At 45.6% G+C, this 27,047-nt stretch overlaps 2 protein-coding genes across 3 annotated transcripts in view; one reads left to right on the plus strand and one right to left on the minus strand.

Annotated features, from left to right (window-relative positions):
• LOC139537630 (ceramide synthase-like) overlaps positions 1 to 7,046 on the minus strand; it is a 46,085-nt gene extending 39,039 nt beyond the window's left edge. The window contains exon 1 of the mRNA XM_071339171.1: positions 6,428 to 7,046. Coding sequence (XP_071195272.1) covers positions 6,428 to 6,549 — 122 coding nt within the window. The 5' untranslated portion in view covers positions 6,550 to 7,046. The remainder of the gene's footprint in view (positions 1 to 6,427) is intronic.
• The window catches only part of LOC139537631 (uncharacterized), a 33,707-nt gene continuing 12,166 nt past the window's right edge, over positions 5,507 to 27,047 (plus strand). Inside the window, exon 1 of one of the 2 annotated variants that reach the window (XM_071339172.1) lies at positions 5,507 to 5,588. The gene's annotated coding sequence lies outside the window, so the exon portion shown is untranslated. Of the gene's footprint in view, positions 5,589 to 5,785; positions 6,062 to 27,047 lie in introns of those variants that run through there. The other variant, XM_071339174.1, reaches the window with a different exon arrangement.

The following is a 27,047-nucleotide window of genomic DNA, read 5'->3' on the forward strand; positions in this document are numbered from 1 at the left end:
GGGCGGTGCCGGTACACTTATGACAACATCCAGCTCAAGTGCAGGGCGCGAAATTCAAAATGTATTTTTTATTTAACTTTTTTAACTTTTTATTTATTTAAATATTTAACTTTCACACATTAACAAGTCCAATACAGCATTTGAAAGATAAACATCTTGTGAATCCAGCCAACATGTCCGATGTTTTAAATGTTTTACAGCGAAAACACCACGTATATTTATGTTAGCTCACCACCAAATAGAAAAAAGGACAGACATTTTTCACAGCACAGGTAGCATGCACAAAGCCAACCTAACTAACCAAGATCCAACCAAACTAACCTAGAAACAACTTCATCAGATGACAGTCCTATAACATGTTACACAATAAATCTATGTTTTGTTCGAAAAATGTGCATATTTGAGGTATAAATCAGTTTTACATTGATGCTACCATCACAGCTACCGTCAGATATAGCACCGAAGCAACCAGAGTAATTACAGACACCAACGTCAAATACCTAAATACTCATCAAAAACATTTCTGAAAAATATATGGTGTATAGCAAATGAAAGACAAAGATCTTGTGAATACAGACAATATTTCCGATTTTTTTAAGTGTTTTACAGCGAAAACACAATATAGCGTTATATTAGCTTACTACAATAGCTAACACACAACAGCATTGATTCCAGGTAATCGGTAGCGATAGCACAGTTCGACAGATATATGAAATATCATCCCAAAATGGGTCCTACTTTTGCTGATCTTCCATCAGAATGTTGTACAAGGGGTCCTTTGTCCAGAACCGTCTTTGTTTAGATTCAGAACGACCTCTTTCCCTCTTGAATTAGCAAGCACACTGGCCAAGTGGTGCTAAGCTCTCCATCCTGAACAAAAGCAGACAACGCAACACGCCTAACATCCCGAATAAATTTCAATAATCTAATAAAACTATATTGAAAAAACATACTTTACGATGATATTGTAACATGTATCAAATAAAATCAAAGCCGGAGATAGTATTCGCCTATAACGACGGCTTTCCAGAAGGTGATTCCAGGTCCAACTTCGCGCTTTCGAAAAAACAAGAAATGGCGGACAAGTCACTCCAAGAGGATTTATTCCACTTCAGACCAAGATAATCCATTCAATTCTTCTCTCACTTCCTCTTGACATCTAGGGGAAGGTGTATGACGTGTATGTATACCAATTCGTATCATGCCCATTTATAGGCAAGCGTTTGAACAGAGAACTCGATTTCAGAAATCTCACTTCCTGTCAGGAAGTGGGCTGCAGAAGGAGTTCTGTTTCACTCAGAGAAAAAATTCAAACGGTTTTAGAAACTAGAGAGTGTTTTCTATCCAATAGTAATAATAATATGCATATTGTACGAGCAAGAATTGAGTACGAGGCCATTTGAAATGGGCACATTTTTCCAAGTTACTCAATACTGACCCTGCAGCCATAAGAAGTTAATTAAGAACACATTCTTATTTTCAATGACAGCCTAGGAACGGTGGGTTAACTGCCTTGTTCAGGGGCAGAATGACAGATTTTTACCTTGTCAGCTCGGGGGATTCAAACTTGTAACCTTACAGTTAACTAGTCCAACACTAACCACCTGATTACATTGCACTCCACGGGGAGACTGCCTGTTACGCGAATGCAGTAAGAAGCCAAGGTAAGTTGCTAGCTAGCATTAAACTTATCTTATAAAAAACAATCAATCAATCATAATCACTAGTTAACTACACATGGTTGATGATATTACTAGTTTATCTAGCGTGTTGCATATAATCGATGCGGTGCGTATTCGGAAAAAGGACTGTCGTTGCTCCAATGTGTACCTAACCATAAACATCAATGCATTTCTTAAAATCAATACACAAGTATATATTTTTAAACCTGCATATTTAGATAAAAGAAATCCAGGTTAGCGGGCAATATTAACCAGGTGAAATTCTGTCACTTCTCTTGCGTTCATTGCACGCAGAGTCAGTGTATATGCAACAGTTTGGGCCGCCTAATTTGCCAGAATTTTACATAATTATGACATAACATTGAAGGTTGTGCAATGTAACAGGAATATTTAGACTTAGTGATGCCATCCGTTAGATAAAATACGGAACGGTTCCGTATTTCACTGAAAGAATAAACGTCTTGTTTTCGAGATGATAGTTTCCGGATTCGACCATATTAATGACCTAAGGCTCGTATTTCTGTGTGTTTTATGTTATAATTAAGTCTATGATTTGATAGAGCAGTCTGACTGAGCGGTGGTAGGCACCAGCAGGCTTGTAAGCATTCATTCAAACAGCACTTTCATGCGTTTTGCCAGCAGCTCTTCGCTGTGCTTCAAGCATTGAGCTGTTTATGACTTCAAGCCTATCAACTCCCGAGATTAGGCTGGTGTAACCGATGTGAAATGGCTAGCTAGTTAGCGGGGTGCGCGCTAATAGCGTTTCAAACATCACTCGCTCTGAGACTTGGAGTGGTTGTTCCCCTTGCTCTGCATGGGTAACTCTGCTTCGAGGGTGGCTGTTGTCGATGTGTTCCTGGTTCGAGCCCAGGTAGGGGCAAGGAGAGGGACGGAAGCTATACTGTTACTGTACCTATAAGAACATCCAATAGTCAAAGGTATATGAAATACAAATCATATAGAGAGAAATAGTCCTATAATTCCTATAATAACTACAACCTAAAACTTCTTACCTGGAAATATTGAAGACTCATGTTAAAAGGAACCACCAGCTTTCATATGTTCTCATGTTCTGAGCAAGGAACTTAAACTTTAGCTTTCTTACATGGCATATATTGCACTTTTACTTTCTTCTCCAACACTTTGTTTTTGCATTATTTAAACCAAATTGAACATGTTTCATTATTTATTTGAGGCTAAATTGATATTATTGATGTATTTTATAAAGTTTTTAAAAAGTGTTCATTCAGTATTGTTGTAATTGTCATTATTACAAATACATTTTTTTATTTTAAATAGGCTGATTAATCGGTATCGGCTTTTTTGGTCCTCCAATAATCGGTATCGGAGTTGAAAAATCATAATCGGTCGACCTCTAATCTCATTAGTGTGTAAGATCTTGAGAATCAGCTGTACATGTGATGGAAGAAAGCACTGTGCATGCAAAGGGTTGCAATTCCATTGAATTGGGGATAGTTTAACCAAAATATGCCACAAGACCTAGAATTGCCTTATGTGTATCCCACAAAAAAGGTTCACTGTTATAAACTAACTTTTTATTGAATTTAAGCAAAATTTCCGGGCTTAACTTCCATTGGAAAATGTACGGAAAAATTCCGACCCTTTGCAACCGTAGGTCCGACAAACAAAAACATCCAGTCAGCGGCAATCCCGTGGGTGAAAACAGCTCATTGATGAGAGCGGTCGAAGGAGAATGGCAAGAATCAAGCAAGCTAGCAGGCGGACCACAAACAGACAAATAACGGCGCAGTACAACAGTGGTGTGCAGAACGGCATCTTGGAACGTAAAACTTGTTGATCCTTGTCACGGATGGGCTATTGCAACAGACGACCACACCGGGTTACAATCCTATCAGCTAAAAACAAGAAGAACAGTTCCAATGGGAACGCGATCACCAACACTGGACAATTGAGGAGTGAAAAAACATTGCCTGGTCTGACAAATCCCGGTTCCCGTTGCGTTGAGTCAGGATTTGGCGTAAGTAGTGTGAGTCCATGGAACCATCTTGCCTGATATCAACGGTACAGGCTGGTGGCAGTGGTGTACCAATCAGTTGTGTTGTGACAAGGTAGGGTGGTATACAGAAGATGGTCCTTTACCAAATAAGGCTAAGTCCATATTATGGCAAGAACAACTCAAATAAGCAAAGAGAAATGACAGTCCATCATTACTTTGAGACATGAAGGTCAGTCAATGTCGAACATTAAGAACTTAGAAAGTTTCTTCAAGTGCAGTCACAAAAACCATCAAGTGCTATGATGAAACTGGTTCTCGTGAAGACCTGCCTTGAACGGCAGCATACCGTAGTCGCCTCTTCACTGTTGACATTGAGACTGGTGTTTTGCGGGTACTATTTAATGAAGCTGCCAGTTGAGGACTTGTGAGTAGTCTGTTTCTTAAACTAGACACTAATGTACTTGTCCTCTTGCTCAGTTGTGCACCGGGGCCTCCCACTCCTCTTTCTATTCTGGTTAGAGCCAGTTTGCGCTGTTCTGTGAAGGGAGTACACAGCGTTGTACGAGATCTTCAGTTTCTTGGCAATTTCTCACATGGAATAGCCTTCATTTCTCAGAACAAGAATAGACTGACGAGTTTCATGAGAAAGATCTTTGTTTCTGGCCATTTTGAGCCTGTAATCAAACCCAGAAACGCTGATGCTCCAGATACTCAACTAGTCTAAAGAAGGTCAGTTTTATTGCTTCTTTAATCAGAACCACAGTTTTCAGCTGTGCTAGCATAATTGCAAAAGGGTTTTCTAATGATCAACTATCCTTTTAAAATGATAAACTTGGATTAGCTAACACAACGTGCCATTGGAACACAGGAGTGATGGTTGCGTATAAATGTAGATATTCCATAAAAAAATCTACCGTTTCCAGCTACAGTAGTCATTTATAACATTAACAATGTCTACACTGTATTTCTGATCAATTTTATGTTATTTTAATGGACTTTTTTTTTTGCTTTTCTTTCAAAAACATGGACATTTCGAAGTGACCCCACACCTTTTGAACGGTAGTAAATATATATTGAAATGTATGTTTCATTGGATAAGCGTGTTGACAAAATTACCATATTATAATTAATATGAGGCCTAGATTATTACATAAAGCATGGATTCGAACAGTGTGGGTACATGGGAATGAATTATCTGATGTTCTGTCATGGTGGGGGGCCTTGAACCCACCTGTAAGGGTGGCAGGTAGCATAGTGGTTAGAGCATTGGACTAGTAACCAAAAGGTTGCAAGATCGAATCCCTGAGCTGACAAGGTTAAAATCTGTCATCCTGCCCCTCAACACGGCTGTCGTTGTAAGTAAGAATTTGTTCTTAACTGACTTGCCTAGTTAAATAAAGGTAAAATTTAAAATGTAAAAAATAGGAGGCCTTCAAAACAGCCCTACTCACAGTGCAGCTGCAGAGGAGATAACACATACCACTTTACCCAAGCGAAACAAACACCTGACGAATACTGTTCACAACAGTTGGGGCCAATAAGAGTAAAATGTGTTACAAGGTCAATACCGTTCTCCAATATAAAGTTTATATATTTAATTTAACTAGGCAAGTCAGAACAAATTCTTATTTACAATGACAGCCTACACCGGCCAAACTTGGACAACGCTGGGTCAATTGTGCACCGCCCTATGGGACTACCAGTGACGCCTACGTCTGTAGTGATGCCTTTAGCACTGAGATACAGTGTCTTAGACCACTGCACCACGTGGGAGCCCAAGTAGGGCAGAAAGGGTCTGGTATAATCTTGTAATAGAACCTGTAAAACATGTCACTGGCTAAAATACCGCCAGAGATAGAACAACTCAAGCAACACATCCTGCAGCTTATCCAGACGCTCACTGACCCACTGGCACTTCTAACATGCAGGTAAAATAAATACAACACATACAGTAGCTGGCCAACAGATCGTAAAACAAGCGTATGAATTAACAATTCATTATGTTGCTGGTGGGCATTATTATCAGTAACTTATCCTATAGCCGTTATTGCAGACAGATAACGTCAAATTTCTTCTAAAGAAAACAACATCAACACACGGGCTATGTGACATTGTAGCAAACTGGAGGCATTCAAACGGAGTTTACGGGGCTACTGAGAATGTAGCCCCTGAGGCATCAACACCTGTCCCAATTTTTTTTTTCGTTAGATGAGCATTACTACCGAATCGATAAGAGCGTTATTAAGGCCAAGCGATCCGCTCAGTATAGTTCAGCACTTTACATTGCATAACTCAGTAGCCACCACAGCGCTCGAGGTTGGCGGGGATTATCAACTGGAGTGACAGGGTTCCCAACTAGAGTGACAGGCTTCAAATGAGCATTGAATTGACCCTTGCGCATGTGAGTGTGTAATTTTGACCAAAACGGAGCAATATTCCCAAAGTGTTATTATGTTGTAATTCACTGGGTTAGCCACCGTTATGATAACGCTGCCTACAATAAGATTTTCGGGTACGACATGTAATGGCCATTATAACAAATCAAATTTACAAACAAATAATGTCTAATCTAATAATATATTTTAGTGCTGTTTGAAAGAGCAAATGTGGATAATTCGGTTAAAACCTTGTGCCAAGCTCAAGACTCAATTTGTTTATCAGCTTGCACGACCGTGCTAGCCAGCTAGCTAGCTAGCATAGCCTTAGGGCCAGCTACTGCTTCTCCAGGGTTAAACATATACCATAAAGAAAGGAAATTAATAATTACCTCTCGCTGACCAGTACAACGTCGGCATCGGTCCACTGTTTGAAAATGGAAGGTAGTACTCTCCGAAAGATGAAGAAGAGACCGGGAAAAACTACGACGCCGCAAGCCAGCACTTGCAACATCCTTGCGTTGCACTTGTCCTGCTATCAAGCTAGCGACCTATCTATTATTATAATCTGGTTCGAGGGCTACTAAACGTATTTTACACACCGTGTTTTACACCGGTGACTGGGATTCGCCGTGTTTTCTAGACTGCATTGGTGCTCACGCCACAAGATCCAGTCACCGGTGACCGCTGCGTTTTTTCCCTTGCCTCAGCAGCACCACACTGTACCGTTACACAAAAACTAGCGGTGAAGGTACCCGGTGATTGATTGGTCTTCACTCCTGCCCTGGCGCAAAGCCGGTAACGTTAGCCAGCACGCTAACTACATGCCGCGGGATACACTTTAATTGCGAGGTTTGAGATTATTCAACCAGCAAAAACATGCGCCCGGTAGTCCACGATGAATATCATAAATATGTGAATTAAACCGTGGAAAGGCAAGGTTCGACCTATGCTTCTTCGAGATGGGGTGCTATGCTGCTAACCATCAACGACTCGACAAGCGCTTTTATGCCTTACGGTGCAGACCCCACACACAGTGGACTGCAAGGTGCATTCCGCAAGACAGCGCCATCTAGGCAGCAGCGGACCTGTGCTGCATACCGTTACAGAACCCTGATTATTCTGAATTTTGCTGTTTTAGTAGCCAACTCTTACTAGTCTCCACTAGAACACTGAATTAGAGTATGCATTATTACAAAAGCATGCATTTTTGAAAAAACACTCTATTTACATGTATCACAAAAGAGAAGTAGAAATATAAATATTCACCACATTTTTATGTATTTTCTGTGTATGTATTGATGTAATGTGCATATTTCTAATCACGTTAGACACTGTATAAAACATATAAGTATCAAAAGAGCTCGGTCAATTTTGTATTTGCTCCACATCCTGTATATGTACAGTACCTTCGGAAAGTATTCAGACCCCTTGACTTTTTCCACATTTTGTTACGTTACAGCATTATTCTAAAATGTATTAAATTGTTTACATTTGGGGAGTGTCTTCCATTCTTCTCTGCATATCCTCTCAAGCTCTGTCAGGATGGATGGGGAGCGTCGCTGCACAGCTATTTTCAGGTCTCCAAGAAATATTAGATCGGGTTCAAGTCCGGGCTCTGGCTGGGCCAATCGAGGACATTCAGAGACATGTCCCAAAGCCACTCTTGCATTGTGTGCTTAGGGTCGTTGTCCTGTTGGAAGGTGAACCTTCGCCCCAGTCAGGTCCTGAGCGCTCTGGAGCAGGTTTTCATCAAAGATCTCTCTGTACTTTGCTTCGTTCATCTTTCCCTCAATCCTAACTAGTCTCAAAGAGTTCTATCTTGGTTTCATCAGACAAGGGAATCTTGTTTCTCATGGTTTGAGAGTCTTTAGGTGCCTTTCTGCAAACTCCAAGCGACCTGTTTTGTGCCTTTTACTGAGGTGTGGCTTCCGTCTGGCCACTCTACCATAAAGGCCTGATTGGTGGAGTGCTGCAGAGATGGTTGTCCTTCTGGAAGGTTCTCCCATCACCACAGAGGAACTCTAGAGCTCTGTCAGAGTGACCATCGGGTTCTTGGTCACCTCCCTGACCAAGGCCCTTCTCCCTGATTGCTGAGTGGCCAGATGGCCAGCTCTAGGAAGAGTCTTGGTGGTTCCAAACTTCTTCCATTTAAGAATGATGGAGGCCACTGTGATCTTGGGGACCTTCAATGCTGCAGAAATGTTTTGGTACCCCTCCCCAGATCTGTGTCAAAACACATTCCTGTCTCGGAGCTCTACGGACAATTCCTTCGACCTCATTGCTTGGTTTTTGCTCTGACATGCACTGTCAACTGTGGGACCTTATATAGACAGATGTGTGCCTTTCCAGATCATGTCCAATCAATTGAATTTACCACAGGTGGACTCCAATCAAGTTGTATAGACATCTCAAGGATGATCAATGGAAACAAGATGCACCTGAGCTGAACTTCGAGTCTCATAGCAAAGGGTTTGAATACTTAAAATAAATGATTTCAGTTTTTTTTTTTTTATAAATTTGCAAAAATGTCTAACAACCTGTTTTCGCTTTATCATTATGGGGTATTGTGTGTAGATTGCTGAGGATTTTTATTTGTTTAATACATTTTAGAATAAGGCTGTAACATAACAAAATGTGGAAAAAGTCAAGGGGTCTGAATACTTTCCGAAGGCACTGTATATCAATGTATACGATGGGGGGCAACAGTAAGTAGTGAGTGAAGGTTTTCATGCTGAGGGGGGTATGGTGGTGTGGGGAAAGGGCAGTGTGGCATTAGTGGCGCTCCGGCTGTGGCGCTCACTGAGTGGTGGAGGGCTCATGGTGTGAGGGCTTAGTGACCCACAGGTCACCCAGTGCTGTTGAGTCCACACAGGCTCCCCTTTGTTCTCCAGTCTGCCCGTTACAGCCCCTAATCCTGCCCCTGCCCCATGGGCTCCCAAAGCCAGCACCGCCCACTTACCCCCACTGAGTCCTCACACACACACACAAGGGAGAAAGATATCTTGTTGGTGTTACTGCTCTCTCTCATTCTATCTCCCCCTCTCCCTCTCTCTCTCAGATTCAGATATACTGTACTTTATTAACATGAATGACAAGGCCACTGTTGCTAAATCAAAGTGAGATAATTACATAAACAAGAACAGTAAATAAATAAATAAATAATAGTAATGGTGATTAGAGGAAGAGGAAAAAAATATATAAATAAAAATATATATCATTGCTTGGTACTTTTTTCACTAGTCTGTGGTAAAATGGACTCCAATGAAGTTGTAGAAACATCTCAAGGATGATCAATGGAAACAGCATGCACCTGAGCTCAATTTCGAGTCTCATAGCAAAGGGTCTGAATAAGCATAGCAAAGGGTCTGAATTAAAAATCTAAAAACATGTTTTCGCTTTGTCATTATGGGGTATTGTGTGTAGATTGATGTGATGTTATATTTATTAATCCACTTTAGAATAAGGCTGTAACGTAATAAAATGTGGAAAAAGTCAAGTGGTCTGAATACTTTCCGAATGCACTGTATGGTACATGACAACCATACATGATGACTACTTGTTATTGCCCCAGGGCAGTGATTGGGGACACTGCCCTGTGTAGAGTGCCGTCTTTCGGATGGGACGTTAAACGGGTGTCCTGACTCTCTGAGGTCATTAAAGATCCCATGGCACTTATCGTAAGAGTAGGGGTGTTAACCCCGGTGTCCTGGCTAAATTCCCAATCTGGCCCTCAAACCATCATGGTCACCTAATAATCCCCAGTTTATAATTGGCTCATTCATCCCCCTCCTCTCCCCTGTAACTATTCCCCAGGTCGTTGCTGCAAATGAGAACGTGTTCTCAGTCAACTTACCTGGTAAAATAACGGTAAAATAAAATAAAATAAAATAAAATTGCCAATTGATTTAACATAGTGGTAACCCCAATTGGTCACCATTTAACGAAAAAGATGTTACAGACAAGATACTTTACAATTTACATACATTTAAAAACATTAACATGTATTTTATGTGTGCATCTATCAGTTCGGAAAGTATTCAGTCCCCTTGACTTTTTCCACATTTTGTTACATTACATGCTTATTCTAAAATTGATTAAATAACACATTTTACTCATCAATCTACACACAATACCCCATAATGACAAAGTGAAAACAGGTTTTTAGAAATACCTTATTTACATAAGTATTCAGACTCTTTGCTATGAGTCTCGAAATTGAGATCAAGTGCATCCTGTTTCCATTGATCATACTTGAGATGTTTCTGCAACTTGATTGGAGTCCACCTGTGGTAAATGTAATTGATTGGGCGTGGTTTGGAAAGGCACACACCTGACTATATAAGGTCCCATAGTTGACAGTGCATGTCAGAGCAAAAACCAAGCCATGAGGTCGAAGGAATTGTCCGTAGATCTCCAAGACAGGATTGTTTTTTGGCACAGATCTGGGGAGGGGTACCAAACAATTTCTGCAGCATTGAAGGTCCCAAGATCACAGTGGCCTCCATCATTCTTAAATGGAAGAAGTTTGGAACCACCAAGACTTTTCTTAGAGCTGGCCGCCTGGCCAAACTGAGCAATTGGGGGAGAAGGGCCTTGGTCAGGGAGGTGACCAAGAACCCGATGGTCACAGTTCCTCTGTGGAGATGGTAGAACCTTCCAGCACCACAAACATCTCTGCAGCACTCCACCAATCAGGCCTTTATGGGAGAGTGGCCAGACAGAAGCCACTCCTCAGTAAAAGGCACATGACAGCCTGCTCTGTGTTTGCTAAAAGGCACCCAAAGACTCTCAGACCATGAGAAACAAGATTCTCTGGTCTGATGAAACCCAGTGTCACGACTTCAACCGAGGCAGGCTCTCCTTCCCGTTCGGGTGGCGCTCGGCGGTCGTCGTGACCGGCCTACTAGCTGCCACTGATTCTTTTTCCTCCCCCTCCTTATGTGTTTATTTGTATCACCTGTGTTCAGTTAATTGTTAATTAGTGTGGCTTTATTAGTCAGCCAGCCCGTACGCTTCTTTGTGCGGGATTGTTTCATTGTGGCTTTTGGATTTCGGGAGTGGATGTTATTATTGTGGACTGGGTTTGTTTATCGTGTCGTTGGACCGTTGTGTGTGACACCCAGTACGTCCGTGTTGGACATTGTGTTTGCAAGTTGAGTATTAAAAGACTCAACATATTGAAGCTCTGCTGTTCCTGCGTCTGACTTCGCACCTCCCGACACTCAGAGCGTTACAGAATCCCGCACCGCCAAATGGAGTCAGCAGGAGCAGCAGCCAACCCTCTCCCATCGATGGAGGAACGGGTTCTCCACCACACCACCGTCCTCCATCGGATCGGATCAGCCATGGACCAGATGATGGAGAGAATGGAGCGATGGGAGAGGAGTGGGCTCCTCTCTCCACCTTCGGCTCCCCTTCCTCAGGACTCTCCATCCCCCGGCTCCAGCGCGCTCCGTCTTACGCTCCCGAGGGATTATGATGGAGCGGCGGCAGGGTGCCAGGGGTTCTTACTCCAGCTGGAGCTATACCTGGCCACTGTTCGCCCCACTCCCTCGGGAGCGGAGAGGGTGAGTGTCCTCGTCTCCTGCCTGACGGGTCGTGCTCTGGAGTGGGCCAACGCAGTCTGGAATGGCCCGGACTCAGCGAAGGAGCACTACCCGGAGTTTACCCGTCGTTTTCGTGCCGTGTTTGACCACCCCCCAGAGGGCCGAGCGGCGGGTGAGAGACTATTTCATCTCAGGCAGGAGAAGAGGAGCGCACAGGATTTCGCGCTGGAGTTCCGGACCTTGGCCGCGGGATCAGGGTGGAACGACAGGGCCCTTATTGACCACTACCGGTGTAGTCTCCGGGAGGACGTCCGCAGGGAGCTAGCGTGTCGGGACATCGCTCTGTCTTTGGATGAGCTTATCGACATGTCCATCCGACTGGACAATCTGCTGGCTGCCCGCGGGCGTTCGGAGAGGGTCCTGTGCGTTCCACCACCCAGCGCCCCGGCTCCCATCCCGATGGAGTTGGGAGGGGCCGCGCCTAGGGGTATCGGAGGAGGAGGCCTCCCCTGCACCAGCTGTGGTCGGAGAGGACACACGGCCGATCGGTGCTGGGGGGGTCTGTCTGGGAGTCGAGATGTCAGGCGGAACGCTTCTCGATCACCCCAGGTGAGTCAGCACCAAACTCACTCAGAACCCCCTGTCGGTCACATGTTTGTCTCAATTTCTTTCCTTGATTTTTTCCCCTCTTCCCAGCATAGGGCACTAGTCGATTCAGGTGCAGCTGGGAACTTTATGGATCGCGGACTCGCCCGAGAGTTGGGCGTTCCGCTTGTGCCGATAGATTCTCCCTTTCCCGTGCACTCCCTAGATAGCCGGCCATTAGGGTCAGGGGTGGTCAGGGAGGCCACAGTTCCCCTGGACATGGTGACGCAGGGGAATCATAGGGAACGTATCAGTCTCTTTATTATTGATTCGCCTGCGTTTCCAGTGGTGCTGGGTATTCCCTGGTTGGCCCGGCACAATCCCAGTATTTCGTGGAGACAGGGGGTTCTCCAGGGGTGGTCAGAGGAGTGTTCTGGAAGGTGTCTGGGAGTTTCCATTGGTGCCACGTCGGTGGAGAGTCCAGACCAGGGTTCCACGGTGCGCATTCCCCCCGAGTATGCCGATTTGGCAATCGCTTTCTGTAAAAAGAAAGCGACGAAATTACCACCACATCGACCGGGTAGGGATTGTGCGATAGATCTCCAGGTTAACGCTGCGCTTCCCAAGAGTCACGTGTACCCTTTGTCCCAAGAGGAGACGTTGGCTATGGAGACATATGTCGCGGAGTCTCTGGGACAGGGGTACATTCGGCCCTCCATCTCACCCGTCTCCTCAAGTTTCTTTTTTGTGAAGAAGAAGGAGGGAGGTTTGCGTCCGTGTATTGATTATAGAGGTCTAAATGCCATCACAGTGGGGTTTAGTTACCCACTACCTCTCATCGCTTCGGCGGTGGAATCATTTCACGGAGCGCAGTTCTTTACAAAACTGGACCTCAGGAGCGCGTACAGTCTGGTGCGTATTCGGAAAGGAGACGAGTGGAAAACCGCATTTAGTACCACATCGGGCCACTATGAGTACTGCGTCATGCCGTATGGGTTAAAGAATGCTCCAGCTGTTTTCCAATCCTTTGTAGACGACATTCTCAGGGACCTGCACGTGCAGGGGGTAGTTGTGTATATCGATGACATTCTGATCTACTCAACTACTCAAGCCGCGCATGTATCTCTGGTGCGCAAAGTGCTTGGCAGACTGCTGGAGCATGACCTATACGTCAAGGCTGAGAAGTGTGTGTTCTCCAAACAAGCCGTCTCCTTCCTGGGTTATCGCATTTCCACCTCGGGGGTGGTGGTGGAGAGTGACCGCATAAAGGCCGTGCGTAATTGGCCGACTCCAACCACGGTGAAAGAGGTGCAGCGGTTTTTGGGTTTTGCCAACTACTACCGGAGATTTATCCGGGGTTTTGGTCAGGTAGCGGCTCCCATTACCTCACTGCTAAAGGGGGGCCCGGTGCGGTTGCGGTGGTCAGCGGCGGCGGACGGAGCTTTCAACAGGTTGAAGGCTCTGTTCACGGATGCTCCCGTGTTGGCGCATCCGGATCCCTCTTTAGCATTCATAGTGGAGGTGGACGCGTCCGAGGCTGGGGTGGGTGCCGTGCTATCACAGCGCTCGGGTACGCCACCAAAACTCCGCCCCTGCGCTTTCTTCTCTAGTAAGCTCAGTGCAGCGGAGCGTAACTATGATGTGGGGGATCGGGAGTTGTTAGCGGTGGTCAGGGCTCTGAAGGTGTGGAGACACTGGCTTGAGGGGGCTAAGCACCCTTTTCTCATCTGGACCGACCACCAGAATCTGGAGTATATTCGGGCAGCTCGGAGACTGAACCCGCGTCAGGCAAGGTGGGCCATGTTTTTCACCCGGTTTAGGTTCACGTTGTCCTACAGACCCGGTTCCCAAAACGTAAAGGCTGACGCACTGTCTCGCCTTTACGACACGGAGGATAGGACCACCGAGCCCACTCCCATCATCCCCGCCTCGAGGCTGATAGCGCCAGTGGTATGGGAGGTGGACTCGGACATCGAGCGGGCATTACGGGCGGAACCCGCGCCTCCTCAGTGCCCGGCGGGCCGTAAGTACGTACCGCTTGGTGTTCGGGACCGACTGATTCGGTGGGCTCATGTCCTACCCTCCTCGGGTCACCCTGGGGTGACGAGGACAGTGGGGAGCCTTCGGGGAAGGTATTGGTGGCCTACCTTAGCTCGGGACGTTAGGGTTTATGTCTCCTCCTGTTCGGTATGCGCTCAGAGTAAGGCTCCTAGGCACCTTCCTAGAGGGAAGTTGCAACCCCTCCCCGTTCCACAACGGCCATGGTCTCATCTGTCCGTGGACTTCCTGACTGATCTTCCCCCTTCTCAGGGAAACACTACGGTTCTGGTAATTGTGGATCGGTTTTCTAAGTCCTGCCGTCTCCTCCCGTTGCCCGGTATCCCTACTGCCCTACAGACTGCGGAGGCCTTATTCACTCACGTCTTCCGGCACTACGGGGTGCCGGAGGACATCGTTTCTGATCGGGGCCCCCAGTTCACGTCCCGAGTATGGAGGGCGTTCATGGAGCGTCTGGGGGTCACGGTCAGCTTGACTTCCGGTTTTCACCCCGAGAGTAATGGGCAGGTGGAGAGAGTGAACCAGGAGGTGGGTAGGTTTCTGCGGTCCTATTGCCAGGACCGGCCAGGGGAGTGGGCGAGATACATTCCCTGGGCCGAGATGGCCCAGAACTCACTACGCCACTCCTCTACTAATGTGTCCCCCTTTCAGTGTGTGTTGGGGTACCAGCCGGTCCTGGCACCATGGCATCCGAGCCAGACCGAGGCTCCTGCGGTGGAGGAGTGGGTACAGCGCTCCAAAGAGACCTGGAGGGCCGTCCAGGAGTCCCTTCAACAAGCTACTAGGAGGCAGAAGAGGAGCGCTGACCGCCACCGCAGTGAGGCTCCCGTGTTTGTACCGGGGGAAAGGGTCTGGCTCTCGACCCGAAACCTACCCCTCCGCTTGCCCTGCCGGAAGCTGAGGCCGCAGTGTGTAGGGCCCTTCAAAGTCCTGAGGAGAATAAACGAGGTGTGTTATCGATTAAAACTCCCTTCCTATTATCGTATTAACCCCTCGTTTCATGTGTCTCTCCTCAGGCCGGTGGTAGCTGGTCCCCTGCAGGACGGTGAGGTACCGGAGGTCCCTCCCCCCCTCTGGACATCGAGGGGTCCCCGGCGTACACGATACGGGCCATTCTGGACTCGAGACGCCGGGTGAGGGGCCTGCAGTACCTCGTGGACTGGGAGGGGTACGGTCCGGAGGAGAGGTGCTGGGTACCGGTGGAGGACATTTTGGATCCATCTATGTTAAGGGATTTCCATCGCCTCCATCCGGATCGCCCCGCGCCTCGTCCTCCGGGTCGACCTCGAGGCCGGTGTCGGCGCGCGCGGGAGCCGCGCGTCAGAGGGGGGGTACTGTCACGACTTCAACCGAGGCAGGCTCTCCTTCCCGTTCGGGTGGCGCTCGGCGGTCGTCGTCACCGGCCTACTAGCTGCCACTGACTCTTTTTCCTCCCCCTCCTTATGTGTTTATTTGTATCACCTGTGTTCAGTTAATTGTTAATTAGTGTGGCTTTATTAGTCAGCCAGCCCGTACGCTTCTTTGTGTGGGATTGTTTCATTGTGGCTTTTGGATTTCGGGAGTGGATGTTATTATTGTGGACTGGGTTTGTTTATCGTGTCGTTGGACCGTTGTGTGTGACACCCAGTATGTCCGTGTTGGACATTGTGTTTGCAAGTTGAGTATTAAAAGACTCAACATATTGAAGCTCTGCTGTTCCTGCGTCTGACTTCGCACCTCCCGACACTCAGAGCGTTACACCCAGATTGAACTTGAATGCCAAGCATCAAGTCTGGAGGAAACCTGGCACCATCCCTACGGTCAAGCATGGTACTAACAGCATCATGCTGTGGGGATGTTTTTCAGCGGCAGAGACTTTGAGACTAGTACAGAGACATCCTTGATGAAAACCTGCTCCAGAGCGCTCAGGACTTCATACTGAGGCAAAGGTTCACCTTCCAAGAGGACGACGACCCAACGCACACAGCCAAGGCAACGCAGGAGTGGATCCCAGACAAGTCTCTGAATGTCCTTGAGTGGCCCAGCCAGAGCATGGACTTGAACCTGATCGAACATCTCTGGAGAGACCTGAAAATGCTGTGCAGCGACGCTCCCCGTCCAACCTGACAGCTTGAGAGGATCTGCAGAGAAGAATGGGAGAAACTCCCCAAATACAGGTGTGCCAAGCTTGTAGCGTCATACCCAAGAAGACTCTAGGCTGTAATCGCTGCCAAAGGTGTTTCAAGAAAGTAGTGAGTAAAGGGTCTGAATACTTATGTAAATGTTATATTTTCTTTATTTTTTGTAAAAAATTCTAAAAACCTTGTTTTGCTTTGTCATTATGGGGCATTGTTGGGCTCCTGAGTGGTGCAGCGGTCTAAGACACTGCAACTCAGCGCTAGAGGCGTCACTACAGACCCTGGTTCAATTCCAGGCTGTATCACAACCGGCCATGATTGGGAGTCTCATAGGGCGGCGCACAATTGGCCCGGCGTCGTCCAGGTTTGGCCGGGATAGGTCGTCCTTGAATTTGTTCTTAACTGACTTGCCTATTTAAATAAAGGTTAAATGAAACATTAAAAACTAAATAAAAGGAAATGTGCGTAGATTTATGAGGGGGGGGAAACGATTGAATCCCTTTTAGAATAAGGCTGTAACGTAACAAAATGTGGGAAAAGTCAAGGGGTCTGAATACTTTTCAAATGCAATATACATGTCAGTACATATACACAACAAGTAGGTCACATGGGAGAGGCGTTGTGCCGCTATGTGTTTATTTGTTTTCTGAAACCAGGTTTGCTGTTCACTTGCACTATATAAGATGGAAGGGAGTTCCATGCACTCATGGCTCTGTATAATACTGTACATTTCATTGAATTTGTTCTAGTGAAAAGAACCGGGTGGCATGTCTGGTGGGGTAAGTGTGTGTGTCAGGGCTGTGTGTAAATTGACTATGCGAACAATTTGGAATTTCCAACACATTGTTTCTTATAAAAACAAGAAGTGACATGGTCAGTCTTTCCTCAACTCTTAGCCAAGACAGACTTTCATGAATAGTATTCATATTAGCCCTCTGATTACAATAAAGAGCAAGACGTGCACTGAAATCTAACAGTTCAGCTCCCAAAATCTTCTTATAAATTTCTTTCAACCAATCAGTCATTTGTGTCAGTGCAGTGCATGTTGAATGCTCTTCTCTATAAGCATGCTAAAAATCTGTCGTTCATTTGTTTACAGAGAAGTAGCATTGTATTTGGTCAAACACCATTTTTTCCAACAGTTTGCTAAGAGCTGGCAGCAAGCTTATATGCCTGCTGTTAGAACAAATAAAGGCCGCTTTACCACTTTTGGGTAGCGGAATGACTTTGGCTTCCCTCCAGGCATGAGATAGGAGTGGCTATAGAGTCACTTACCATCCTCAGTAGCTTTCCTCCTAAGTTGTCAATGCCCGGAGGTTTGCCACTATTGATCGAGAAGTTTTTCCACCTCTCCCACACTAACTTTACAAAATTCTAACTTGCAATGCTTTTCTTTCATTATTAGTTATTTTTTATACATGAGTATGATGGTTCACTGTCACGCGGAGCGGAACAGGTGAACCCAAGAGCAGACTCAGACGAGGAGACTGGGATGAGGTAACCAAGGTATTTATTGAAACACGGGGGGAAGATTGAGTGCAGGCCAGGGGAAGCTCGGGCGGGTTGCTAGAAACCAGGTGCGGAGGCTCAGGCTGGAGCGAGAGGTGTGGGGACAGGGTAAGCAGATCCGGAGGAGAATCCAAGGGAGCGTAGAGTGGGGAATCAAGGACAGAATAGCAGGACTGACGAGAAGTCGGACTGGAGACAGGGACCAGAGTCAGAGCGGGCAGAACTGTTGCGAAGAGGAAAACAGCATCAAGCAAGGAAAACAGGCACAACAGGATAACAGGATCTAAATAGTAACACACGGCTAGAACCGTAGACTGACTGAGCTCTGGCAGTGTGGAAGTGGCAGTGCTGAGTGTCTGTAGAGGTCTTGATTATGGAACAGGTTGCAGCTGGTGGGGATCTGCTCTGACTCCAGCACACCTGTCTCCGCTCACACAATCACACATACACACACACACAGAGAGAGAGAGAGAGAGAGAGAGAGAGAGAGAGGGGGGGAGGAAGAGCGCACTGGGGGAGTGGCGGCAGGTCAAGGAGACACCGGATAAGCACTAGAGGGCGTGGCAGGAGCAGATGTGACACACTGTTCGTTGTTGGCATTTCCAGACTAAGTTTTCCCACTATGCCAATGAAGTAATCATTACAATTATTGCCAACATCAAATGGTTTTTGTGATGGATAAGCCATCTGATTCAATGAAAGATGGAATTGAATTTGTCTTTCTGGCCATCATTTCATTCTTTATATCATTGACCTTGGCTTCATAATACTGTTTCCTCTTCTTTTTGTTGAGTTTAGTCACATACTTTCTCAATTTGCAGTAAGTCAGCCAGTCAGATGTGCAGCCAGACTTATTAGCCACTCCTTTTGCCCCATCTCTTTCAACCATACAGTTTTTCAATTCCTCATCAGTCCATGGAGCCTTAACAGTTCTGTCAGTTTCTTAAAACCTCTACCGACCCCCCCTCCCGAATCCGGGATCATCCTCATCAAAAAAAGCTGACTAGCATAGCCTAGCCTAGCGCCACAGGGATATCATATAACATAATTTCATGAAATCACAAGTCCAATACAGCAAATGAAAGATAAACATCTTGTGAATCCAGCCAACATTTCCGATTTTTAAAATGTTTTACAGCGAAAACACAATATATATTTATGTTAGCTCACCACAATAGCCAAACACACAACGCCATTTTTTCACCGCAAACATAGCTTTCACAAAACCCACAAATAGAGATAAAATTAATCACTAACCTTTGAACAACTTCATCAGATGACAGTCTTATAACATCATGTTATACAATACATTTATGTTTTGTTCGAAAATGTGCATATTTATAGCTACAAATCCTGGTTTTACATTGGTGCCATGATCATAAATGGCACCAAAAAAGCCAGAATAATTACAGAGAGCAACGTGAAATACATAAATACTCATCATAAAACATTTATGAAAAATACATGTTGTACAGCAAATGAAAGATAAACATCTTGTGAATCCAGCCAATATTTCCGATTTTTTAAGTGTTTTACAGCGAAAACACAACATATATTTATGTTAGCTCACCACAATATCCAAAAACACACCGCCAAAAAACACACCGCAAAGGTAGCTTTCACAAAACCCACAAATAGAGATAAAATGTATCACTAACCTTTGAACAACTTCATCAGATGACAGTCTTATAACATCATGTTATACAATACATTTATGTTTTGTTCGAAAATGTGCATATTAATAGCTACAAATCCTGGTTTTACATTGTGAATATGGCGCCAAAATGCACCAAATTGTCTGGAGAAATTTTGGACAGTCACGTAATCTAACCAAAAAACTCATCATAAACCTTGCTAAAAAATACATGTTGTTCAGCAAATGAAAGATACACTGGTTCTTAATGCAACCGCTGTGTTAGATTTAAAAAAAATAACTTTAGTACAAAGTACAGCATGCAATAATCTGAGACATCGCCCAGCCATTCTCCGCCATGTTGGAGCCAACATATTCCACAAAAATACGAAATAACATCATAAATATTCTCTTACCTTTGATGATCTTCCATCAGAATGCAGTACAAGGAGTCCTAGTTCCACAATAAATCGTTGTTTTGTTTTAGAATGTCCATTTCTTCTGTCGAATTAGCAACTTTGGCTAGCATGGTGGAGCGCACATGTCCATGAACTCTTGGCGCATGGAACGAAAAATTCCAAAAGTCATAATAAACGTTGAATAAACTGGCCATCTTTATGATGTTTTTCTCATATGTATCCAATAACGTCCAAGACGGAGCATTTCGTCGTGTCTACCTAACGCATTTCAGAAAATAATATGGTGCTCTCTGGTGCGCAGCAAAATTCTGCCAATATGGCGGACCTGTCACTCCAAAAGCTCTCATTCGGTCTCACATCAAGCTAGACACCCCATTCAACATTCTACTGCCTGTTGACATCTAGTGGAAGGCGTATGAAGTGCATACAGATCCATAAATAAAAGGCAATTGAATAGGCAAGGCCTTACACAGAGACCCATTTTCAGAATTTTCACTTCCTGTTTGGAAGTTTGCTGCCAAATGAGTTCTGTTTTACTCACAGATATAATTCAAACAGTTTTAGAAACTTCAGAGTGTTTTCTATCCAATAGTAGTAATAATATGCATATCGTATGATCTAGAACAGAGTACGAGGCCGTTTAATTTGGGCATGATTTTTTCCCAAAGTGAAAACAGCGCCCCCTATTAAAAAGAAGTTTTAACAGGTGCATGTTTATCAATAATTGGAAGAAGCAATTTCATAAATTAATCAAGTGCAGCGTCTGGATGCTCCTTATTAATCACATCAGACCAACAAATATTTTTAACAATGAGGACATTCATTGTGATGTGGATGAGAATTTATGGCCAAATGCTCGATGCAAATGAATGCATACTAAACGTTGTTTTATTTTTATTCATTTAATTTGTTTAATTTAGTTTCTTACATTTGATCACAGACAGTACACCTATGTTGCAATTATACTGAAAAGTGGTATGTTTTTTTTTGCATGAATGATTGTAGAGGATGTCTTTATTGATCACACCTTTGATTACACGTTGGATAGATCTTATCGAAATTATATTAGCCCACCCCAACTCACGCCCTGACCATACTAAATAAAGACAAAACAAAGGAAAATTAAGGTCAGAACGTGACAGTTGTGTTTTGGTGATTAAACCAATGTTCTCATTACATTTCACGATAAACTTATGTTTTGAATCCATGGTTGTGTGGTGACAGATGTTTACAATCCAAATGAATGTACAATGACAGGTTTTTAATGAAAGACTGGCTGCGTTACAAGCGTGACCAGTGAGTTTTGTACTAAAATGTACCACATACTTGTGAAAATAATACCAAAGGGATTAAAAATATATATTTTTTTGTAAAGTAATAACATTTAAATTATATAAATGAATAAAAATAGTAGAGATAATCTAAAAATAATTTAGCTTTGATAAGTAAAAAAATTATAAAAAAGAAGAACATGTATATCAATGAAGTCATGCAGTGTATATCTATAAAAACATTGAATCGGTACAATGAGATCATCTATGGAATGTAGGTGTGCATGCATGTGTCTGTAGTGTGTGTGTGTTCGTACAACCAATTTGTGCACATAGTTTTGCATGGGTGTGTGGATAAGTATATGAGCGTATGTAACGGCTGCTCTCCTCCTCTTCGTCTGAAGAGGAGAAGCATGGGTCGGACCAATACGCATCGAGGTATGCAGTCATAATGAATTTATTTAAACAAAACCGAAAACACGAAGAACACTTGAATTGATACAAAATAACAAAACGACGTAGACTGACCTAAACATGAGAACTTACAGACACACGAAGAACGCACAAACAGGTACAGACTACACAAACCGAAACAGTCCTGTGTGGCGCGACAAACTCAGAAACGGAAGACAATCACCCACAAACTAACAGTGTAAAACAGCCTACCTATATATGATTCTCAATCAGAGGAAATGAATAACACCTGTCCCTGATTGAGAACCATATAAGGCTAATTAACAATCACACTCCCACATAGAACAAACACAGACTGCCCATCCCAACTCACGCCCTGACCAACTAAACACATACAAAACAAGAGAAAACAGGTCAGGAACGTGACATAACCCCCCCCTCAAGGTGCGAACTCCGGACGCACCACCAAAAAGTCTAGGGGAGGGTCTGGGTGGGCATCAATCCACGGTGGCGGCTCAGGCTCTGGGCGTGGTTCCCACCCCACCATAGTCAATCCCCGCTTTTGTAGCCTCCTCCCAATGACCACCCTCCAAATACACCCACCTAAAATAAGGGGCATCAGCGGGACAAGGGGCATCAGCGGGACAAGGGGCATCAGCGGGACAAGGGGCAGCTCCGGACTGAGGGACGGCAGCTCCGGACTGAGGGACGGCAGCTCCGGACTGAGGGACGGCAGCTCCGGACTGAGGGACGGCAGCTCCGGACTGACTGACGGCAGCTCCGGACTGACTGACGGCAGCTCCGGACTGACTGACGGCTCTGGACGCTCATGGCTGGCTGACGGCTCTGGACGCTCATGGCTGGCTGACGGCTCTGGACGCTCATGGCTGGCTGACGGCTCTGGACGCTCATGGCTGGCTGACGGCTCTGGACGCTCATGGCTGGCTGACGGCTCTGGACGCTCATGGCTGGCTGACGGCTCTGGACGCTCATGGCTGGCTGACGGCTCTGGACGCTCATGGCTGGCTGACGGCTCTGGACGCTCATGGCTGGCTGACGGCTCTGGACGCTCATGGCTGGCTGACGGCTCTGGACGCTCATGGCTGGCTGACGGCTCTGGACGCTCATGGCTGGCTGACGGCTCTGGACGCTCATGGCTGGCGGACGGCTCTGGACGCTCATGGCTGGCGGACGGCTCTGGACGCTCATGGCTGGCGGACGGCTCTGGCGGCTCCTGTCTGGCGGACGGCTCTGGCGGCTCCTGTCTGGCGGACGGCTCTGGCGGCTCCTGTCTGGCGGACGGCTCTGGCGGCTCCTGTCTGGCGGACGGCTCTGGCGGCTCCTGTCTGGCGGACGGCTCTGGCGGCTCCTGTCTGGCGGACGGCTCTGGCGGCTCCTGTCTGGCGGACGGCTCTGGCGGCTCCTGTCTGGCGGACGGCTCTGGCGGCTCCTGTCTGGCGGACGGCTCTGGCGGCTCCTGTCTGGCGGACGGCTCTAGCGGCTCCTGTCTGGCGGACGGCTCTGAAGGCTCGGGACAGACGGGCGGCTTTGAAGGCTCGGGACAGACGGGCGGCTTTGAAGGCTCAGGACAGACGGGCGGCTTTGAAGGCTCAAGGCAGACGGGCGGCTCTGAAGGCTCAAGGCAGACGGGCAGCGCAGGCGGCGCTTGGCAGACGGACAGCTCAGACGGCGTTGGGCAGACTGCAGACTCTGGCCGGCTGAGGCGCACTGTAGGCCTGGTGCGTGGTGCCGGAACTGGTGGTACCGGGCTGGGGACACGCACCTGAAAGCAAGTGCGAGGAGAAGGAACAGGGCATACTGGACCCTGGAGACGCACATTAGGCCTGGTGCGTGGTGCCGGAACTGGTGGTACCGGGCTGGGGACACGCATCACAGGGCTAGTGCGGGGAGCAGCAACAGGACGCACAGGACTCTGGAAACGCACAGGAGGCTTGGTGCATGGTGCCGGAACTGGTGGTACCGGGCTGGAGACACACACCACAGGGCTAGTGCGTGGAGGAGGAACTGGGCTCTGGAGATGCACAGGAAGCCTGGTGCATGGTGTAGGCACTGGTGGTACTGGGCTGGGGCGGGGAGGTAGCGCCGGAAATACCGGACCGTGCAGGCTTACTGGCTCCCTTGAGCACTGAGCCTGCCCAACCTTACCTGGTTGTATGCTCCCCGTAGCCCGACCAGTGCGGGGAGGTGGAATTATGTAGGCGAACCGGGGACACCATGCGTAAGGCTGGTGCCATGTAAGCCGGCCCGAGGAGACGTACTGGAGGCCATATATGTAGAGCCGGCTTCATGGCACTTGGCTCAATGCTCAATCTAGCCCGGCAGATACGAGGAGCTGGTATGTACCGTACCGGGCTATGCACACGTACAGGAGACACCGTGCGCTCTACTGCGTAACACGGTGTCTGCCCGTACTCTCGCTCTCCACGGTAAGTACAGGGAGTTGGCGCAGGTCTCCTACCTGACTTCGCCACATTCCCTTTTAGCCCCCCCCCCTCAAGAAATTTTTGGGCTTGACTCACAGACTTCCAGCCTCGCTTACTTGCTGCCTCCTCATACCACCGCTCCTGGGCTGTGGCTGCCTCCTTCCACTCACGAGAGCGGCGATATTCTCCAGTTTGCGCCCAGGGTCCCTTTCCGTCCAGTATTTCCTCCCATGTCCAGAAATCCTCCTTATTCCTGTAATCCTGCGTTTGTAGTTGCTGCTTTTTCCCTCGTTGCTTGATCCTTTGTTGGTGGGTGATTCTGTAACGGCTGCTCTCCTCCTCTTCGTCTGAAGAGGAGAAGCATGGGTCGGACCAATACGCATCGAGGTATGCAGTCATAATGAATTTATTTAAACAAAACCGAAAACACGAAGAACACTTGAATTGATACAAAATAACAAAACGACGTAGACTGGCCTAAACATGAGAACTTACAGACACATGAAGAACGCACAAACAGGTACAGACTACACAAACCGAAACAGTCCCGTGTGGCGCGACAAACACAGACACGGAAGACAATCACCCACAAACTAACAGTGTAAAACAGCCTACCTATATATGATTCTCAATCAGAGGAAATTAATAACACCTGTCCCTGATTGAGAACCATATAAGGCTAATTAACAATCACACTCCCACATAGAACAAACAACACAGACTGCCCATCCCAACTCACGCCCTGACCAACTAAACACATACAAAACAAGAGAAAACAGGTCAGGAACGTGACAGCGTATTACATGCTATTTTACAGAAATTAGTGAAATAATTTAAAAGGAAACAAAACAAAAAGAGAGCAAAACACAATGACACAAATAACTGCAAAGACTATTCTCTCTCTTTCTCTCATTACCATGACTGCCCGGGGGCAAATCTCCTCTTCATACTCACACAAACTCATCTTCAACCATCTCACAGGCCAACCTATAGGCTTAGTCTTGAGTCATTCAGTAGAACTCTGTATAATCAACACAATGCTATTCACAGAGCAGTATATCTTTTATTAACACATGTTCATTTTACTGGGCCTATTCAGAGGTTGCGTCCCAAATGGCACCCTATGTAGTGCACTATGTACGGAATTTGGGACACAGGGTGAAGATGAAGAAGCCCATTGTCCATTGACACCAATGGAAAATGTCTGACTGCTTGGCTCCAACCATTCAGGCTCCTACGTGAATACATTGCCATAATGACAGACATACTGTATTTCAAGAGTTCAAGAGGAAGGAAATAACCTCTAGTTATCATTCATCACCCACCGGGCACACACTGGTTGAGTCAACGTTGTTTCCACGTAATTTCAATGAAACTACGTTAAACCAATGTGGAATAGATGTTGAATTGATGTTTGTGCCCAGTGGACAGTATCTACCATATTCCTTAAATCCTTATATTACATAGTATATGTATTTTATCACCTTGGTTTTTACCATCTCGATCAGTTAAGGAACTGATTCTGCTGATAATGGCTATTTTTGAAGAAGGGTGTACTTATTGTAATTACTTGCAATAATTGTAATGTGTTTATTATTTTCTACTTAGTTGAATGCACTGACTGTAATTTGCTATGTATAAGAATGTGTGCTAAATGACAAAAACTTTAATGAAGGACACCTTGAATATATATATTCTGATAATCATAATCTTTCCCTTTGACAGCCTATTTAATAAGATACGGTTTAGTACCTATTTAGTGCATGGTTCCCAGTTAGGTCTATCTCCTGTCTTTCCTCATTGCCCTGAAGTCAGATAAGAGGTTGACAGCAAACTGATACTGCAATATAATTTTACAGCTCTCCTGGCAATAAATTGCCAATATGAACAGGAGGATGGACATCCGTTTATTAAGTAAAAAATAAAAATCTTCTATGGTGATGTGGATATGATGACGTGACTTAGATAGTTTGGTATAAAAGCTGATGAAACTGGGTGAAGAGAAGAAGAGGAGAAGAGAAAGAGAGACACACCAGTTGCTGTTATTCCAGGTTAGTGTGGCTAACTTGGTGTACTGTGTTATGCTACAAAATGTAATGTCACTCATTATGCAAACAATATGATGAGTGACCTTTGGGTCAACATTTGAATTGTCAGAGGTAAGTATGTGTCACGTTCCTGACCTTATTTTCCTTTGTTTAACTTTGTTTAGTTGGTCAGGACGTGAGCTGGGTGGGTAGTCTATGTTATGTGTTTCTATGTGGGGTTAAATGTGTTGCCTGATATGGTTCTCAATTAGAGGCAGGTGTTTGACGTTTCCTCTGATTGAGAACCATATTAAGGTAGGCTGTTCTCACTGTTTGTTGGTGGGTGATTGTTTCCTGTCTCTGTGTTTGTGTTCTGCACCAGATAGGACTGTTATCGGTTTGCCACATTTTGTTATTTTGTTATTTGTTAAGTGTTAAGTGTTCACTGTTTATTAGTGTTATTAAACATGTTGAGCACTGGCTACGCTGCGTGTTGGTCCGATCCCTGCTACACTCTCTCTTCTAGTGAAGAGAGGGAAGGCTGCCATTACAGTATGTATATATGAATAGTATTTATCTTTTGTATTTAAGTATTTTGTTGCGTAAAGCAGTGGTTCCTAACCTTTTTTTTAACCATGGCACAATTTGATGGGATATAAAATTCTGTGGCACACTTACAATTTCTTATTAATGTATTTAGTGGTAATGCCCTCCATCTCATCTCATCCATACTGAAAATAATCTATTTTCTGTGACAAACGTTTTTTTATAGATTAAATAGGGTTTATTTGGAATATTTTCATAGTTCCTTACTCATGATGGTTAATTGGTGTGTGTGTACCCCTTTAATTGCCTTTTTTCATCAGAAATGATTGGTTATGTGTAGATTCTTGTTTGTGTAAAACTTTACTTTTCTCTGATTTTTTATTCATGTGAAAATGTGTTTTTTTGCAAAACACTATATATCCATTGTTTAGCTGGAATGG

This window comes from Salvelinus alpinus, chromosome 13, assembly GCF_045679555.1.
Source record: "Salvelinus alpinus chromosome 13, SLU_Salpinus.1, whole genome shotgun sequence".
Taxonomy (NCBI): Eukaryota; Metazoa; Chordata; class Actinopteri; order Salmoniformes; family Salmonidae; genus Salvelinus; species Salvelinus alpinus.